Here is a 17,355-nt window from a genome sequence, read left to right as displayed (position 1 = left end):
AAATGTGACATTGATGTCAAGTTTTTCGAAGTCAGCAGGTTTTTTGTGCTGAAAATCAAATCATTGACCTGCTTAAAACGATGTCCTGCTCTGACACGCTTAAAAACAAATCCAAATTAATTTTGAACCACATTGCACAGTTTATCTCAAAACTGAACTGAAGTAGGAGTGTTCCTTTTGATTCCCTTGATTCCTCTTGATTCCTCGTGATGCAAGACATTTAGATATGAGGATAAATCAATTTCTGTTATTCTTTAATCAGCAGTTGCAGACCCATCCGTGCCTGCGTCATATGGCCAGTTTTTTGCAAATATTAATCAGGAATAAGATTATTTTGGTCCTGCAGAGGACAAACATTTGTTGAAAAAACAAAAAAAAAATCTCTGTTCAGACACCACATGTCAAAGTCTTCCAAGTTCTCGAGTCAGGCCTTGGTCAAGTCCCTGTTTGGTATTCTTGCCTGAACTTGGCGAGCTCACACTGTTCATGCTTACGCTGGTACTGTCCCCATGGCCCTTGAGTCTCCTGGTCAGAGAACATGGGAAGCGCCACCGCACGACAACTGTCTGCTCCCAGAGTCCTCACTGCCAGAGACAGACAGTGTTTAGTTTTATTGCAATATGTTGACACTGAACAACTTATGTTATTGACCCACATTCTATCTTTAGCTGGTTTTCCCATTTCTTCGGTGTCCCCTCTGCTTGACCCCTCTTATGGATGAGCGTTTGATAGATGTAAGTTAATATCCAACAGAGAGGAAGGTGAAACTGATTTGCAAACTATCTTTTAGTCCAGCTCATGCATGGATGGTGCCATTTGTCTACTGTGGGTAAAGTGTATCTAAAAGCCACATGACCTTTGTACAGTGGCTCTTTGTTAGAGGTGAGCTTTTATATTTTTTTGTGATTCCCTAATCTGTGATCAGTTCCTCTGGCATTCATTATCTACTGATGGATGGGTTTATCAGGAGATGAATGGATGTCATTGACATCTGAGTCAGTTGTTATTTTGCCCTTTGCAGCCATGTGTAATATTTCGTTTTACATTTGAATGTTTTGCCGTAGTAAATGTCTCGGTTTCGGGAACATCACATTGGTTACAACATCAACTGAGAAACCCAAACACCAGTGTGGATGAGCACTTGACTGTTAGCATTCTTTCAGCTGTCGTTTATGCACGAGGAGATTTGGCAGCTCGAGGAAGTGAGGAAAATGACGTACTGGGTGACCCCTTGCATATCTCAGAGATGTCCAGCTCTTGACTTATCGTATCTGTGTTTACTTGGATTTGGAACATTTTTGTTACTTGTACGCTGTGTTTTACAGGATTATGTCCTATAGATACCATGATAGGTTTGTTTTTCAGTCTAACTGGCCTTTGCATGACTGAATATTGTTCATCGATTGTTTTAATTTAAGCTTTTTCAGCACATGAATAGTTTTCCTCACGAAACACTGACTCGACTGACTGTTGAATTGCAAGAAGGAGGAGATGGATTGTGTTCAGGTCAGGAACACATTCCGAAAGAGAACTTGTCCAGAAATAATGAGTGTTGTTGTTTTTTTGTATCTGCTCTTCAGGAATGCTGTGAATTCTTTCAAAACGCTTCTAAATAATGTCGCCGCCTCAAGGCTGGTGACATATCAGATATGACTGCCTTCACTCACCAGCACACGGCCCCTACAGTGACAACACGCACCACCTCTCAGTCTCTTGGAGACCTGTTTGACATGTGTGATGTCCAGCTGATGTTTGGAGGCCGCAGTCAATCATACTATGAACCTTGGGATCATGTCCCAAAGTTCAAAACAAGATTCCAAACCCCGATAGCCTCTTTCCTTTTGACCTAAACACAGCCTTTTCTCCTTTCTGTCTCCCCTTGTGGTTTTTTGGCTTGTTTTTCACCCTCAACCCCACATTCCTCCTCTTCACGAGTCAAGTCACACAACCAGATGGGTCTGAGAGTGCTATACTCCCCCCTTCCCCTTCATCTTTACTTCCTTATATCCTTTCCTCCTCCCTTTGCTTTATTCTCCCCTTCCCTGTCCTCCTCCTTGCCCATCTGTCTTGCGAATGTCTCTGTAAGATCACTGTATTTTTATACCTCGGTCAAAATGACCTGCACATATCTGAGAAGTCAGAAAAGTACAACCAGGCTGAGAGTAGACAACACTGACAAATTGCTTACACACATACACAGGCAAATACACCCACATCATCTGCTACAGAACACATACCACTCCACACAAAAGGCATGCAGTTCGCTTTAGCATATGTGTCACTATTTATTTCTGATTATATATCATTTATCCTCTTAAGTTTGACACGTGTGGGCAGCCTGCAGTGAGACGATGTATCCACAGCACCAGGTTTGGTCACTTTCAATTTTTTAATCTAATAATAATAATAATAATAGAGCAGTAGCTGTACAGTATACTATCATGTTAGAGATATCAGATAACTCAAAAATGACCACTAGATTCAAGGATGAACTGAACATGTTTGGATGGTCACAGGTCAAGATCAACACTGATTCAATATGAAAAACCACACATTAGAAAATTCTATTTAGATTAAAACTTGTATTTTTCCTTATAACCACCTACTACTGTAGCATATGAACCATGCATTTCTCCATATACTGCACACCTTATAGTACAGTTATAGGCACAGTAAAAGCATAATAGAGTCTTCAACCTTCTGTAGAAAACACTCGAAAATCAAAACTAAACTCACCATCATTGTGAGCCCTGAGTCACGGAGGTTACGTATCCCTCGGCCTCCGATGACAGTGCTGCTGCATCAGAGCTGTCAGGTGCAAGCATCTCTCCCTTGTATACTCTGTGTATGTGTGGAACGTGACTAATGTTGAATAACGTGATAAATGGGGGCAACCTGTTTTACACAGCCTGGCCCAAGGCCCGATGTCAGTCAGAGATGCGTCGGTTGGCGACCACTGCACTGCAGCACGCAGATTATTTACTGTCAGGTCCATGGGAGCAGACCACACATGGTTAATGATGAGATTTGGTTTGTTACACCAACCTATCTCAGGTATGCCTGGAGGAAGATTGCATTACATGGCACAAGTGTTCACTGGACAGAAATTTTTATTTATGGCAGGAGCAGATTGGATTGTAAGATAGTGTGTTTGGGCAGGTTTGCCTTTGAAACAATCCGTATTTGCAAAGATATCCATGTTGTGTTAGTGTTAAAAAGTTAAATGTCTGAGGTAGGTTTTTGTTGTTTTTTTTAAAATCCGTCACACACGTCTGGTCTCGGGCTTTGTCGTGTTTTCATGTAAGTCAGTGACCCTCACTGTCCCCAAGACGTTTCCCCTTAGGGGCAATAAAGTATACTTGTATACTAATAAAGGAAACTGTATGAACGAGCCTATCGCCTATTTTAGTACATTTTGATAACAGTAAATGGACTCAAATGGTAAATGGACTCAATTTTATATAGCGCTTTTCTACCTTAGCGGTACTCAAAGCGCTTTACAGTGTCATCTCATTCACCCATTCACACACTGATGGTGGAGGCTACCATGCAAGGTGCCAACCTACTCATCAGGAGCAATTATGGGTTCAGTATCTTGCTCAAGGACACTTCGACATGGTCACCGGGGTCGAGGATCGAACCAGCGACCCTTCGGTTGCTAGACGGCCATTCTACCCCTGAGCCATGCCGCCCACTAGTAAGTAGTAAGTAAGACACATTCAATGGAGGCAAACATCCTCGATGCAGTATTTCTAGTTTCAACATATTTCTTTTAATATTATTCATTAAATTATTGAACACCGATTAACTCACATGACCCAAGACAAAGCACAAGTAGGTCCCGCATTTTAGCCGAGCTGCATGTAAGTGGTTTAATGGGCATTGGCTCAGTGTTCACCCCGTGTCCTCCCAGCTCTCCGCTCTCGTGGCTTCTGGCCCATCATACTGGGAATGGAGCTGTTTTTGTTCTGTCTGTAATAATTAGAGTAACCCCTCCAGCTCTCATCCTTCAAGGGTAAACTATGAAGTGATAATGAAAACCACTGCATTGTGTCAGGCTCAGGGGAAAGAAAGCAGAAGCTGATCTAATATCAAGCTCGTGTCAGACTCTACAGGGAGAAGGACAGTTGGCGAATGTTCCTCTGTGGCAAGTTTTTTGTTTTTTTACACTGTGTCACTCTGGTTGAGACTCAGTTTTGTGGTGTCCTCCACATTGCTCCTTGGTGTTATACACTATCAATCTGCTTCCATGCCTTAAGCTGAGGACCACACATTACCTTCTAGGGTTGTTTTTGCAAGCAGCAGGTGCTTTTCTCCCCAACCCCCACTGGTTTAAAAAAAAAAAAGAAAAAAAAGCTGTTTCGAAATACACCAAGACACTGAAATAGAGAAGACTGGTCTGTCGCTCCACGATGTGTCACTATCTGTTCATAAGTTACGGCTTGGAAAATGATTAATATGACTTTTAGATACAGCTGGCTTGGTTTTTAGTTTCCCACTTCTCAAAGTTCTGGCTGTTTCGTCTAGAAGCATGCACAGCAGCCTAAACGTTTGATGATAAAAATACTTGATAAAAAAATGATCCTGTATTGACCCCACAAGAAAGATTCTAAAGTGACATTTGTAACTAATGGATTGAACAAAAGTAGTGTTGTCAAAGGTTATGTTTTCTCTAGAAAGCAGCAGCTGTCAGTTTCATCACTGCAAAAGAAATCAGATCAGGGAATATATGAGAGACTGTAGAGGTTGTAACCATTAAGTAGCTTTTAAGGTACAAATATATACATAATATTGTATCAAATTGTTTGTTCACATAGTAAATTTAAGAGAAAAATCAAATTAATTACGGTTTCATGGCTGCACCAGTATATTATAATCACGTATTCTTGGGTGAGAGGAGGATAGTGATACTGAGGCCTGTGTGACTTGTGTTAGCGCTAGGTTTATGGCACCAAGTGCATGGGACACTGGAGCTGGTTTTCTTGATCCTGTAGGGATTGTGAGGGGGTTTTATGGGATACTTGTCAATTTTTTGATAGCCTTTTTTCAGCAATATTTTTCCTCTCTTTCTTTCCTCTTTCTTGCTTTTTTTGGAACATGAATATTAAGAGCAGGGGAAATTATAATACCAGATTTGTTTCATGGAATATTAAAGGGGAAATCACTCAGCCAACAGAATATTGTCAAGTTTAGATCATATGAAATGTGATTTGTTTTTCTTCAAGAAATGCACCTCTGCAAGAGATGAGTAATTTCAAAATAGCCATCTGACGACCACCTTGCTGGAGGTAACTATAACTGAAAACCTAAAAAAAGATATGACCACTTTGTACTAGCAGGCTTATCTTGCTCCTAAATGCTTTACATTAAATTGTGCAAATCCATTAAAACAGTCCCAATAATATACCTTTGCTTGCCTCTTCATTGTACAGCTCGGCAAGACAGGGTTGCCTGTGGTTATCCCTCCTCTTTGTGCCTGCTATCCAGCTTTTTGCCATCTGCTGCCTTAAGAAATACAAATTTGATGACATCACCGGATTTGATACGATCCACAAATTATCATTATATGCAGACAATCCAGTATTATAATTTCAAACCCTGCTACCTCACTAAACACTATAATTATATTGTTGAACAGGACATGACGGCCCTTTTCAGATCAGATCTGACTGAGCTCTTTGTTCATTTCTGAACTTATTCCTTGATTGATTTTCATACTTGCTTACTTACTTGTATCTTGTTGTTCCCTTATAAATGATTTTGTATGTTTTCCGTGTTTGAATTGGCATCATGGTATTTTCTTTATCCATCAGAACACTTAAATCTCCGTCCCATTCTTTTGAATGTAATGGATTAGTGATGCCTGAAGGGAACTTCTTAAAACAAACATTCACTTGGACTTAAGGGTGAACTGATCAGATTTTGATGGTAAAAACACAGACGCACATTTTCTTTTTCTTCTCCTCTACTGTGCACGTGTGAGGTCTGAGGAAGGGCAAAGTGGATTAAACATTGAATTGAAGTGTCAGTATCTCGAAACACAAATTCCATTCTAACCCCAATTTAAATAGTGAACAATAACACTCCTCCGAAGCATGTCAGTACATCTGGTTTCTATCTGTTGCAACAGTTAATGACATAAACTATCAAAGAAAGATGGATGCCATGTATCAACTTTTTTTTAAACTTTTCTCAATTTTTGAAACCTTTAATAGGCATTTCATAAGGCACAAATTCAGCTCACATGTTTTAAATTGGCTCATTAATCAGTCATTTTCTCTGGATTGAAACATTTTTACAAGGACTACATGTGTCACACAGATTTTCCCAAGAAAACATTGTTGTGAGGGGGAATGGGAGGATCTGTTAGGGTGCCCTGCATTAGTCAGAAACTGACCAGCCTCACATTGTAATCCATTTTATGTGGCTTCCTTAATTTGTCTTGTCTGTACGACTTTGGTTTTGCAGAAATTGGTTGTTGGGGTGAACCAGTTTGCGTACACCTGCATACAGGACCATCCCGTCTGGACCAACCAGCAGTTCTGGGAAGCCACTTTCTACAGCGAAGTCCAGGGCCAGATCCGAGCCCTGTATCTGAACACCCCAGGGGAGAAGGGGGGCATCACTGCCAGGCATAAGGTAAGCTGAGGAAACACTCCAATTTTGGAGTTGTTAACTTATCAATAAAGCAACACTTAGTAGTACTTCTAGTCTTAGCAGTATTGAAACAGGGTCACAAGAAAAATACTGTTCAATTCTGCGGAATTAATAAACGAATCTCAACTTTAAAAGTCCCACATTGCTTTTGACCACTTCCTGCTACTTCGCTCCAGCTGTTTTCTCTGACCTTTACAGGATGTGGGCCCTGTGCCTGCAGTAGCCAGAGATGAGGAGCAGACGGCTATGGACCTGGCGGCAGAGCAGCTTCGCTCGTGGCCCTGCCTGAGTAAAGAGAAACAACAGGAGCTGGTAAAAAATGAAGAGAGCACGGTGTTCAGCCAGGCCATCCATTACGCCAGCCTCATGGTCTACCTGCTAGTTCCTTTGGACACCAGCAAGAATAAGCTGCTCCGCAACACTCCAGTTGCTGACTGGGAGAGTGGCAGCAACAGCATTGTCACAAACAGGTCAGGAGGGTGATGGTGTATCAGATTTCACTGATGAGGAGAGGGGGGTTGATTTATTATTTTCACCTAATTAATGAAGGAGTAGCTTTATGCCTTCTCTCATTCCCACAACAAGAGTCTTAACCCTGACTGCTCTGTGGCAGTGGATCACGATTCTCTCTACAACCCACTTTACTAAAAAGATTTCCATCACATTAAATGTGACAGGATCTATTACATTGTGTTTCCCATATTTTCAACATCCATGTGATCAAACCTGCTTGGCTTGACCATTTTTATGGCTTGTTCAGCACTTGTAAGGTAGAACGATCAGTCTTATATGGGGGAAGCCTCTGGGCAAGGTTTCGTGATTAGGGATTATTTGTTCCTGTCTAAATAAGGTGATGATAAGTACATGGGCGGCTGTGGCGTAACTCACCGTCTACATGATACTGCTCTATATAGCCAAATGGGACACTGGAGGTCTTCATTGTCCAGCCCCATAGTCGTCCTGAGGCTAGTTTATTTGTAGGGGGCATTTCAAGGCAAAGACACTTCAAACCAACCACTAAGTACTTGCACCAATGAAGGCTGACTGCTGTGTTGCCAAAAAAATTGCAGTTGAACCTGACCTCTTGAAGAAATTCATTTGCCATTCTGGTCACTTCAATTCCTTAAAAGGATATTGTTATAATTAATAATCATAGTATTGGTATTTTAAGGCACTGATTGCTGAAGCACACTTGCCACGATTCAAAAAAGACTCAATCAGATGAAAAAAAGCCACCAACTAATGCCAACATACGAGACACAACATTAAGACTCTGGCCTCAGATGTTCACCATCAGGCTGATGCTGGCCTGCAGCCAAGCATCTGGCCAGTGGTTGAGGGGCCTGAACCCTCAGGGTGTGTGTAATGGGCCTGCACTGTACTCCCCCAAACCAAACAGAATAGCAGCGGAGGTGATTTTATGTTTCAGAAACAGTAAATTAAAATAAACCTGTGAAGAGCAGGTCTCAAGAACACAATGTTAACATTTTAATGTTGGTGTATTTTACTCTCAAAGAACCTGAAGAATACAATATTTTATTATTTGTTTCTTGTTCTAATGAGGAGTCAGCCAAGAATTTGTTTGTGGCCATTTTCTTTTCTTTTTTTCTTTCATTTTTGTCTCAGACTTGTTTGTTTCTCACAGAGGACATTTGGATCTCATCACTGAGTATTTGTAAATCCAGTGGGAAGTTTGCATCATGTGAAAAATTCCTCTTGGCTAATAGAATCTGAATGACGGATCCAGGCAACAACACTTTGACTAAAAATGACTCTCACTTTCACTGCTCATCACAGTCCACTTTCAAATCCATTTCTGTCAACACACCGCTCCCAGCTCTCAGATGAGATCTCGGTGGCGTGACCCACATTATGTTTATGCTTTATGTGTGTTTTACAGCATTGCTGGTAGCGTGGCAGAGAGCTTTGACACAGAAAGTGGCTTTGAGGACTCGGAGACGAGCGACGTGGCCAACTCTGTGGTTAGGTTTGTCGCCCGCTTCATTGACAAGGTGTGCACAGAGAGTGGAGTAACTCAGGAACACATCAAGAGCCTTCACAGCATGATCCCAGGTACATCACTCAGCAGGTTCATTCACATTCTGCCGCTGTCCTAATTCTCTCAGCTCAGTGAAGAGTAAGGTGTGTATTCTCAGCTCAGGCCAAGAGTAACACAGGCCTCTGAGCTGATTAACTCCTGACACGTTAAATGACCTTCAAATCTCTAAATACACATTCTGCTTGTAAGACTGTGTGTAAGTACATGTGTTTCTGTGTACCAGCTCTGTGCGTGCGCTTGTGTGTGGACATATGGTAATTGACCTCAACTTCTGACCCACAGGCATCGTTGCTATGCAGATGGAAGCTCTCGAGGCAGTTCACAGGGAGAGCAGGAGGTTACCACCCATTCAGAAGGTGAGTGCCGCTGGACCGCAGGGACTTAAGCTCTTTGTGCACTAGTGTGCTGGACTCAGATGAACGAGCAGTAGTTGTTGTCAGCAATATTTCAACATGATGTTCGCAACATCTTATTGTTAATTGAATATGTTTGTTTTGAAAAGACAGAGACTTTGATTTATCATAAGCTTGAACTACTTGCATGAAGTCGTATGAATATAACATTTAGTCCCCATTTGAATACGGTTGGATGTGTATTCTGCCATATACAACAAGATATAAGATTTGTGCCATGTTAAACTGTAGCTGATCAAATCCAAAATCCATTCACAAAAACTGGATTTCAAAAGTAGTATTCTTGTTGTCTTATGGAAGGACTTAACAAACCATAAAAGTTCATTTGTAAAAATCAGCATCATGGTGTACTTGCAACGGCTTTGTTTTGATTCATTTATTGCAGTTAAATTACAGTAAAATGTTAAGCTGAAAGCTGCAGTAGTTCTGATACAGTTCCTCAAAATTACTGTGAAGGTCACATTGTCTCAACAGCTGCTTACTCAAAATAATTTTTCACATCAGTTTTAGACATCTAACTGCCTCAGGAGATTGTTTTGAAACCCAGACACTGCAATTATTTTGTTTTCTGATGGGTCTTCCTCATGTCCCGGAATATGGTTGTTTCAGTCACGGTTGATGATTGAGACAAACAGTAAGAACAATGCATCTATCCTGCAGTTGCATTGCACTTATAGTGAGAGTTATGTAGATCAGTGATAAAAAGAGGATGATGGTTAAATGTATATGGGTTTTATTATAAATAAACTTTATAATATAGTACAGGAGATTGCACCAAATTATAGGAGTCCAGAAGAGACTTCAGAAAAAGTCAAAAGGATAATACTCGATCGATACTCAGTGTAGGTATTGTATTCAGCAGCAGTTGTTTTCATAATGTTTTTACTCACATTTGGTCATTATATTTTGTCTGGATTGCTGCTAGTGTGCAGGAAGCTAAATTCTTGCAATGTTTTCAAGTCATCATTGCACTTTCATATTTTACCAGTTGGTCTTTTGGATGCTGCTATGCTCTGTCTGCCAGATTCTGATCATCCTTCTCATACACACTCATACACACAGACAAAGCAACTGGGAGCAACTTGGACACCGTGGTGAGCTGTCTGGATAGATCAACAGCTAGAATTAGTGGCATACCTGGACTGCTATAGCTGTAAGCACCATGCCAAATACTAAGAAGTGCATAAACAATGTGAGCTCTGGCTTAATGACAAGACAGATTCGTTTTAGAAATGCCAGCAATGATACTAAAACAGTGAATGCATTGAAAGTGCGCTCTACTACCTGTTTCAAACCCATAACAAGGGTCAGATCTGGTATCAACCCCTCTTTGTCAGTTCCAGTGATCACATCATTCCCTTCCCGGTTTGATATTTGTAACCATGGTAACTCAAACCAAACCTCATCACTGACAGCATGCACGATGGGAAACACATTTCTTGTCTATCATTTTTGGAGCCACACAAGCAAATCGATACCCTTCTCTCCTCTCTGTGGTGCATTTTGGAGCCCCAGATCACCACCAGATGGCTGACTGCTAGTTAGCTTAGCGACAATGAATGTATTGTACACTTCACATACTTTTGTTTTCACGTGTTTTGATAACTTAAAAAAAAAAATCACACAGAGTTTTGTGACATATTAACATGGAATTCCAGTTGTAGCCAATAACAATTCAGATGAGCTGCGTCCCTCGCCATCATCGTTCGTTGCTACAACTGCAATGCACTTTAAAGCTATTTATTGTGTGCAGCTTTTGTCTCCCCCTATTTGAAATGAAAGTAATCACAACAGCACAGATGGTAGTTCTAAATACATATCGACCAGTAAAAGTACTTCATGTTGTGGCAAAGTAAACTAGATTTTCTTTTGCTGGCATGGGGAGATTTAGTGAATACTAGATACACCAGCTAATTATTTTCTCAGTGTTGCCACAGACACAAAATTTAAAAACTCCACGTAATGTGAACTGCAGAGCTGCACCAATGCATTTAATAAGACTTGTATGAAAAGTTTACTGTTTCAACACGACTTGACAACACAGTAGCATTTGATTGCAGCAAACTGGGACATCTTAACAGTTCATTTGTGTTCAATAAGATCCAGGTGGGTTGTGGAGCTGAGTCATACAAAGTGCTTTGACCTATTCAAACGCAAAATCAAGGTGGCTGCAACTCTGGTTGGACCTCGGTATGAAATGAAAAGGAAGCCGAGCTTGCAGCAGTAATGAGGTACTGAGGGACTCTCTTCTCAGGCTTTTTGGATTCATGAAAGTCTTATTATCTCCTGGCTAGACTTCAACTCCCACAGGTTGGCTGTGGCCTTAATGGGAAATTCTGTGAATGATCTAATGTTCCTCTTCATTCATGTATGTGACAGTGGAACAACTGAGTGTTTCTCTTCTGGCTTTAGAGGCCAGAAGGAGCTGAAGCAACATGAGGTGCAGACACATATAGTGGCTTACAACAGTCCTACTTTACATCGTTTGTTTCTACTATCTGCCATATGGTAACTTCTGTCCACTGAGAAAACACAATATGGGGGACATTCAAGATCTTAGTCATATATATATTATAACATTTCCAATTTTGCTCTCTTGAGGAACGGCCTGCTGACTGATTCCAAGCCTAATGTAGTGTGCCTTAAGAATTATGAATGCAAGATGCTGCATACATGTAACATAGATATGCAATAAGACTGATGAAAGAATATTATACAGTTATGTTTTTGCATATTTAAATTGGCCAACCGCTGCAATATGAAGGAAGTTAATAGTTGAAAGGATCTTAGTAAGTAGTAAAAGTACTTAGCTAACTTTAACTGAATAGCTCCACCCCTGGGGGAGAATGACTTAAGAACCTGTCAAATTAATGAGCATATGAGATGACTGTCTCGTTAATGAAGGGAAAATGCACTTTAATAAACACGAGCACTTGGGTCCCCATGTAAAAATGGGCCAGATTTAGGCACATAGATGAATTTTTCACCTGCGGATCTTCACAGGTTGATGGCTTATTAACAAACATTAAAATAACACCTGTTAAACTGAATGAAGAGAACCATTTATACTTGTAAAAGTTTGAGTTTTGCTCAAAGTCGAGCATCCGAATCTTTCCTCACAGGCAGCATGAGTTTCTTTCTCAAAACGCTTGTGTGCGTGTGAAGCTTACGTGTGTCCAGGGAGCTCCTGCAGTGCTGTGATTTGACATTATGGTGATGATTAGTTTCCTTCCTTTAATCTGATTTACTGACTCACGTTTTCACAGATTCATTCATTTTGACTACCTGATTGACACTAAACATACAGTTATTTTCAGTTTGTGTGTATGTAGCTGGTTATGATTGGCTTTTTTATGTTTCTTCCCTTCAGCCTAAAATTATGCGTCCAGCGCTGCTTCCTGGAGAAGAGTTTGTGTCGGAGGGGTTGCGGGTGCTTCTGGATCCTGATGGCCGAGAGGAGGCCACTGGAGGTCTGCTGGGCGGTCCACATATCTTGCCAGCAGAGGGAGCACTCTTTCTCACCACTTACCGCATCATCTTTAAAGGCATCCCTCATGATCCACTGGGTAACTCACGAAGACAACATCCCTAGCTGGCTAAATTTTGCTCCTAACGTAATCGGTATCTGTCTTTTAGTGTTTGAAAGTCTTGTTTTTACCTTGTTGTTTTTTGTTTTTTTTCCCTTGTCATGTAATCGGAGACCCAAACATAAATTTCAAACTAATTTGGCCGGCTCTTCAAAATATCCCATCTGTTTATGTTTAGCTGAAATCATCTTTCCCTGCCAATTTTCTTATATAATGTCTCCATATTTCCTACATTTGGTAAGAAGCCTTCTATGATTTGCAACCATAGATTTTACTCTCCTAAACCATAAGAATTATCATTGGGGGTCTAATGTGTTGTGTCCCTATCAAAACTGCTGAAATTGTTTCTGTCATGTGATGCTGGTCTTTGTCCCTGTGTTCAGTGGGGGAGCAGGCAGTGATCAGAGCTTTCCCAGTGTCCACGCTAACCAAAGAGAAGAAGATCAGCATCCCGAATCAACTGCAGATCATGCAGGAAGGCCTGCAGCTCCGCTCCGCATCCTTCCAGGTAAACACCGAAACTTGTCTTTACTTCCGCTCCCTTTTCAAGAGACCAGGTTGCAGGTCCTGAGCACAGTTTATGACTGATTTCTTTCACATCATGGTCATGAGCTTCATATTTTCCTAACATTCTAACACTGAAGTGTCACAGAAACTCACAAGATCTGGCCATGCACCGTGCACTCTAGAAGTACATCATCTCTAGTCCAGTACTGACACAAATTAAGCATGTTGAGCAACTTAGTTCATTTCCTTAGATTTCAGGTATAAGATGTCATATCTTCTATTGATCAAATAATTACATCTTCAAATGATCTTGTGACTTCTGCTATTCCTCGCACAGCTCGTCTGCTGGAGGGCTCAATGCTGAGGACCTGAGCTTGATTCTCAGAATGGAAGCAAAATTCTTCATCCAAGCATGTGTTTTGAGTTGTTAGCTCAACACTCAAAACATTTTATGGTTCATTCCTGTCTTTTTACTAACAATGATGAATAATGTTGTGTTCTTAAAAGCTGGTCACTTCACGATCTCCTCCACACTCAGTCTGGAATATGTGTGTTGGTGTATGTGGTGGAAAACATACACAGACTGTTTAATTGATCCTGAGTTTATACATAGAGGGTACTCGTGTTTTTGCAAATGTTTGGGTGTTAGATGGAAAGGGATCTGAGCAGCTGCCTTTAGAGATGGCTTGTGTCAGGGAGAACATTAAAGTAAAATAATAAGCAGTTGTTCCTTTTGCTAAAAGAATCATGTTAAGTTTAAGTCATATTTCTTTACAGTTGATAAAGGTTGCTTTTGATGAGGAGGTGAGCTCAGAGATGGTGGAGATCTTCAGGAAGCACCTCCAGCGGATCCGTTACCCACAATCCATCTTCAGCTCCTTTGCATTCGCTGCAGGACAAACTGCCCCTCAGCTCATCCTCCCAAAGCAAAAAGAGAGGAACACTGGCTTCAGGTTTCTACTTCAGCTTTACAAACTGCAAAGGGATTTAGAAACAGAATGCTGATTCAAATATTAGATCGTGTCAATAAATGCATGTGACATTTAAAGCCCAATGTTAAGCTGCTGCTCCATCCTCCTTGCAGAACGTTATCCAAAACCATTGTCAAGGGAGCAAAGAGGGCTGGAAAGATCACAATGGGCCGCGGTAGCCAGACCACACTTAAGAAGAATGACAGAGGCAGCAGAATGACCTGGCATGAAGACGATGACATTTCAAGTGAGAAATAAAGCATGTACACATGCAGGAACCTTTGCAGGAGATCCACTGCTGGATGTGTGTGTGAGAGACACAGAAGAGCTGACAGAAGAAAATGTAGATTATTAACCCTGTATTTGTCTTCCAGTATCAGATGATGGTGAGCCTCCACCAAGCAGCACTTTGCGAGCATCAGAGAAGTCCACCATGGAGCAGCTGGTGGAGCAGTCCTGTTTCCGTGACTACCAGCGTCTCGGCCTTGGCACCATCACTGCCAGCTCATCTCGCTCCAAGTCAGGCGAGCAGTTCAGGATCACAGCCGTGAACAGACTGTACTCTCTCTGCCGCAGGTATACCACCTCCCGTGCTGGATATCTGCTGCCAGCTGAATCTTTTTGACCCAGTAATGTCGAGCGTATAAATTCCCAGGATTTGCTGCCTGTCGGAAGCTTGAGTATCTCAAGTGGGAGTCTTCCTTTACCTGGCAGACAGATGTTTGACTTAACTGATGAGACAGCTAGCTTTGAATCCAGCAGTTTAATCAGAAACACAGATGCTGTGATGAACAGTCAAAATCCCATTTCTCTGTAAATTAGATATAAGAAAGCATCTATCAGCTGCATCCATCTGCTACAGATGCATTTTAGTGGCTTATCATTTGTAGACTGGCTTTTTTCAGATGCTTGCATGTTAGTGATAAATATTCTGTTTGTTTTCTTCAGTTACCCAGGGCTGCTGGTGGTTCCTCAGGCTGTACAGGACAGCAGTTTACACAAAGTAGCACGTTGCTACAGACACAACCGGCTGCCTGTTGTGTGTTGGAAACATCCTCGTACTAAAGCTGTCCTGCTGCGCTCTGGAGGCTTCCACGGCAAGAGTGTGGTGGGATTGTTCAAGTCACAGAACCCTTCTTCAACAGGTTGGTAGCAGGGAGGTGTGTGTGTGTGTGTGTGCGCGCGCGTGCGCAAATATGATGAGTGGCAAAACTGCAGACTGGCAGAGATAAATAATTTCTTAATGACATGACAAAAAAAGCGATGTTCTCCTCTTGTTTTTGTCCTCATTGCATCAGTGTACATAACATTGGTGCTTTTCCATTCGAAGAAAATAAGATGTTTTTCAGTTTTTTTCACCTCAACCCTCCATTGCCTTTCTTAGAAGTTGAGATATTATGAATATTTATGCTCAGACTCCTGTGCCTTGGTCTTTTTGTTCTGCTGTGATTCGGAACATACAGACAGAAGCCTCCTATGTTATGATGGATTCAGCCAACTGCAGGAGAGTAGCTCCACGCACATGACGTAGGTGCAAGATTGAAAATACAGCATCAGTGAGTATCATAAAGCCTGCACTCTAACTCCAAACCACAGCAGTTTATTTGACATTTTAAGCGGTCTTGGATCTTCGTCAGGTGAAAATGAAATGATTTTGATCCAACGAAGATCCAAGATGGATCAAAATGTGATCCAATAAATGTCTGTGGCTTGGCATGTGCAGGCTTTATGTTATTCATTGATTGAGCCAACTGGTAAAGTTGAAGAAAAAAAGCTGGCTAACTCTTGTGTCTTAGAGGAAAAATTTACACCCAACAATCTGATGTTTTGGCTTCAAAACAGTGGAGCTTTCGCCTTGTAAATTAGTGCCTATAAAAGTTTGGGTTTTTTTTTCTTCCTGATTAAGTAACATGCTGAGTTCTGCTTGTAGCCCCTGCATCATCCTCCGATTCATCCAGCAGTCTTGAACAAGAGAAGTACCTGCAGGCCATCCTCAACTCCATCCCTATTTACTTCAAGATGAACGGACATAACACCCTGTCCAACCGCTCCCTCATTGGCTTCTCACCAGGTACACGGATAATAATCTTCACGTCTTGTTTTTATTTATCTTGATGACGCTAAATACCTCTGTTCTCTCTTCACAGTTCTCATCTTCTCCTCAGATCATTTAGAGATGTAGATAAAGCGGCGCCTCATGTCTGGAAGAAATTAATTTGCTATATTTTTAGGACTTTTCTTGGTTTACGTCTCCGATAAGGCGTTTAGCAACAAGACATTTTTCTTCTCCTGCCAGGGAAAAAAAGAAAATCTCTGGTGTAACTCATTCAATATGACCCCATTCCATTGAGTCCTGGTGACCTGCAGCTGGCACACCTAAATGGAATGCAACCATCAATAATATCAATGTCTTTTATATTTGACAAGTCAAACTGTCTGACATGAGAAAGGTCTGTTGAAATCAAACAAAACAGAGTACTTTGTTACCCTGAACGGAGCCTCAAAGGCACCACAGACCTGGATGCCATGCTTTACACCGTCAACATGTAAGTGGAATTACATGTAAGTTGGCGGACCAATTTTCTCAGGGGTAGTTACTATTTAACAGTAATAATTCCCTGAAATCTAAAATATGTTGTGCTTGTCGGTGTCTGAAATAGTCAGGCTGTTCAAGTAGCAACATCATATTTTGCACTAATTCAGTTAAATGATGCGTAAGACCATGTTGGCCAGTCTTCTTAGTAACAAATTATTTTCTCTGTCAACTGGTTTTTATGATCTATTCATGCGCTCATGATGTATTGCAGTGTATCAGGCAAAAGTATAATATGATATCATTCATGTTATTATTTGAAGTGACTGTTTTGTCGTCCTGTTTGGTTTCATTTGGGTTGTAATTCTTTGCTCAGTGCTCCCACTTAATGCGGACGTGTCAAGTCTGGATCAACCTGCTCTGGTCTCTCAGTAACAGTCAGCCTGATTTATGTATCTTGAATTGTCCATTTCTGGCTGGGTTTAATTATTGAGAAGTCCCTGTTTTGTTTTGTTTTTTCATTTGTTAAACTTTCGGTTCAAATTTAAAATGGTAAAAGAATATCATATTAGATCCTAATACGATATTCTTAAAATATCTGATCACCTTTAGAAATAAAAACTCCAGC

At 41.1% G+C, this 17,355-nt stretch overlaps 1 protein-coding gene across 3 annotated transcripts in view; it reads left to right on the top strand.

Annotated features, from left to right (window-relative positions):
• The window catches only part of sbf2 (SET binding factor 2), a 100,964-nt gene that overhangs the window by 65,192 nt on the left and 18,417 nt on the right, over positions 1–17,355 (top strand). For all 3 annotated transcript variants that reach the window (XM_086183065.1, XM_086183056.1, XM_086183046.1), the window contains exons 18-28: positions 6,469–6,639; positions 6,856–7,127; positions 8,558–8,730; positions 8,999–9,072; positions 12,500–12,695; positions 13,100–13,224; positions 14,001–14,176; positions 14,308–14,441; positions 14,569–14,770; positions 15,143–15,339; positions 16,125–16,265. In XM_086183065.1, the coding sequence (XP_086039191.1) occupies positions 6,469–6,639; positions 6,856–7,127; positions 8,558–8,730; positions 8,999–9,072; positions 12,500–12,695; positions 13,100–13,224; positions 14,001–14,176; positions 14,308–14,441; positions 14,569–14,770; positions 15,143–15,339; positions 16,125–16,265 (1,861 nt within the window). The remainder of the gene's footprint in view (positions 1–6,468; positions 6,640–6,855; positions 7,128–8,557; positions 8,731–8,998; positions 9,073–12,499; positions 12,696–13,099; positions 13,225–14,000; positions 14,177–14,307; positions 14,442–14,568; positions 14,771–15,142; positions 15,340–16,124; positions 16,266–17,355) is intronic.

The sequence above is a fragment of the Aulostomus chinensis genome, chromosome 2 (assembly GCF_037954235.1).
Source record: "Aulostomus chinensis isolate RoL2024-O1b breed Wild chromosome 2, RoL_Achi_v1.0, whole genome shotgun sequence".
Taxonomy (NCBI): Eukaryota; Metazoa; Chordata; class Actinopteri; order Syngnathiformes; family Aulostomidae; genus Aulostomus; species Aulostomus chinensis.
Note: the sequence above shows the minus strand (reverse complement) of the source record. Positions and strands in the feature narration are given on the sequence as shown.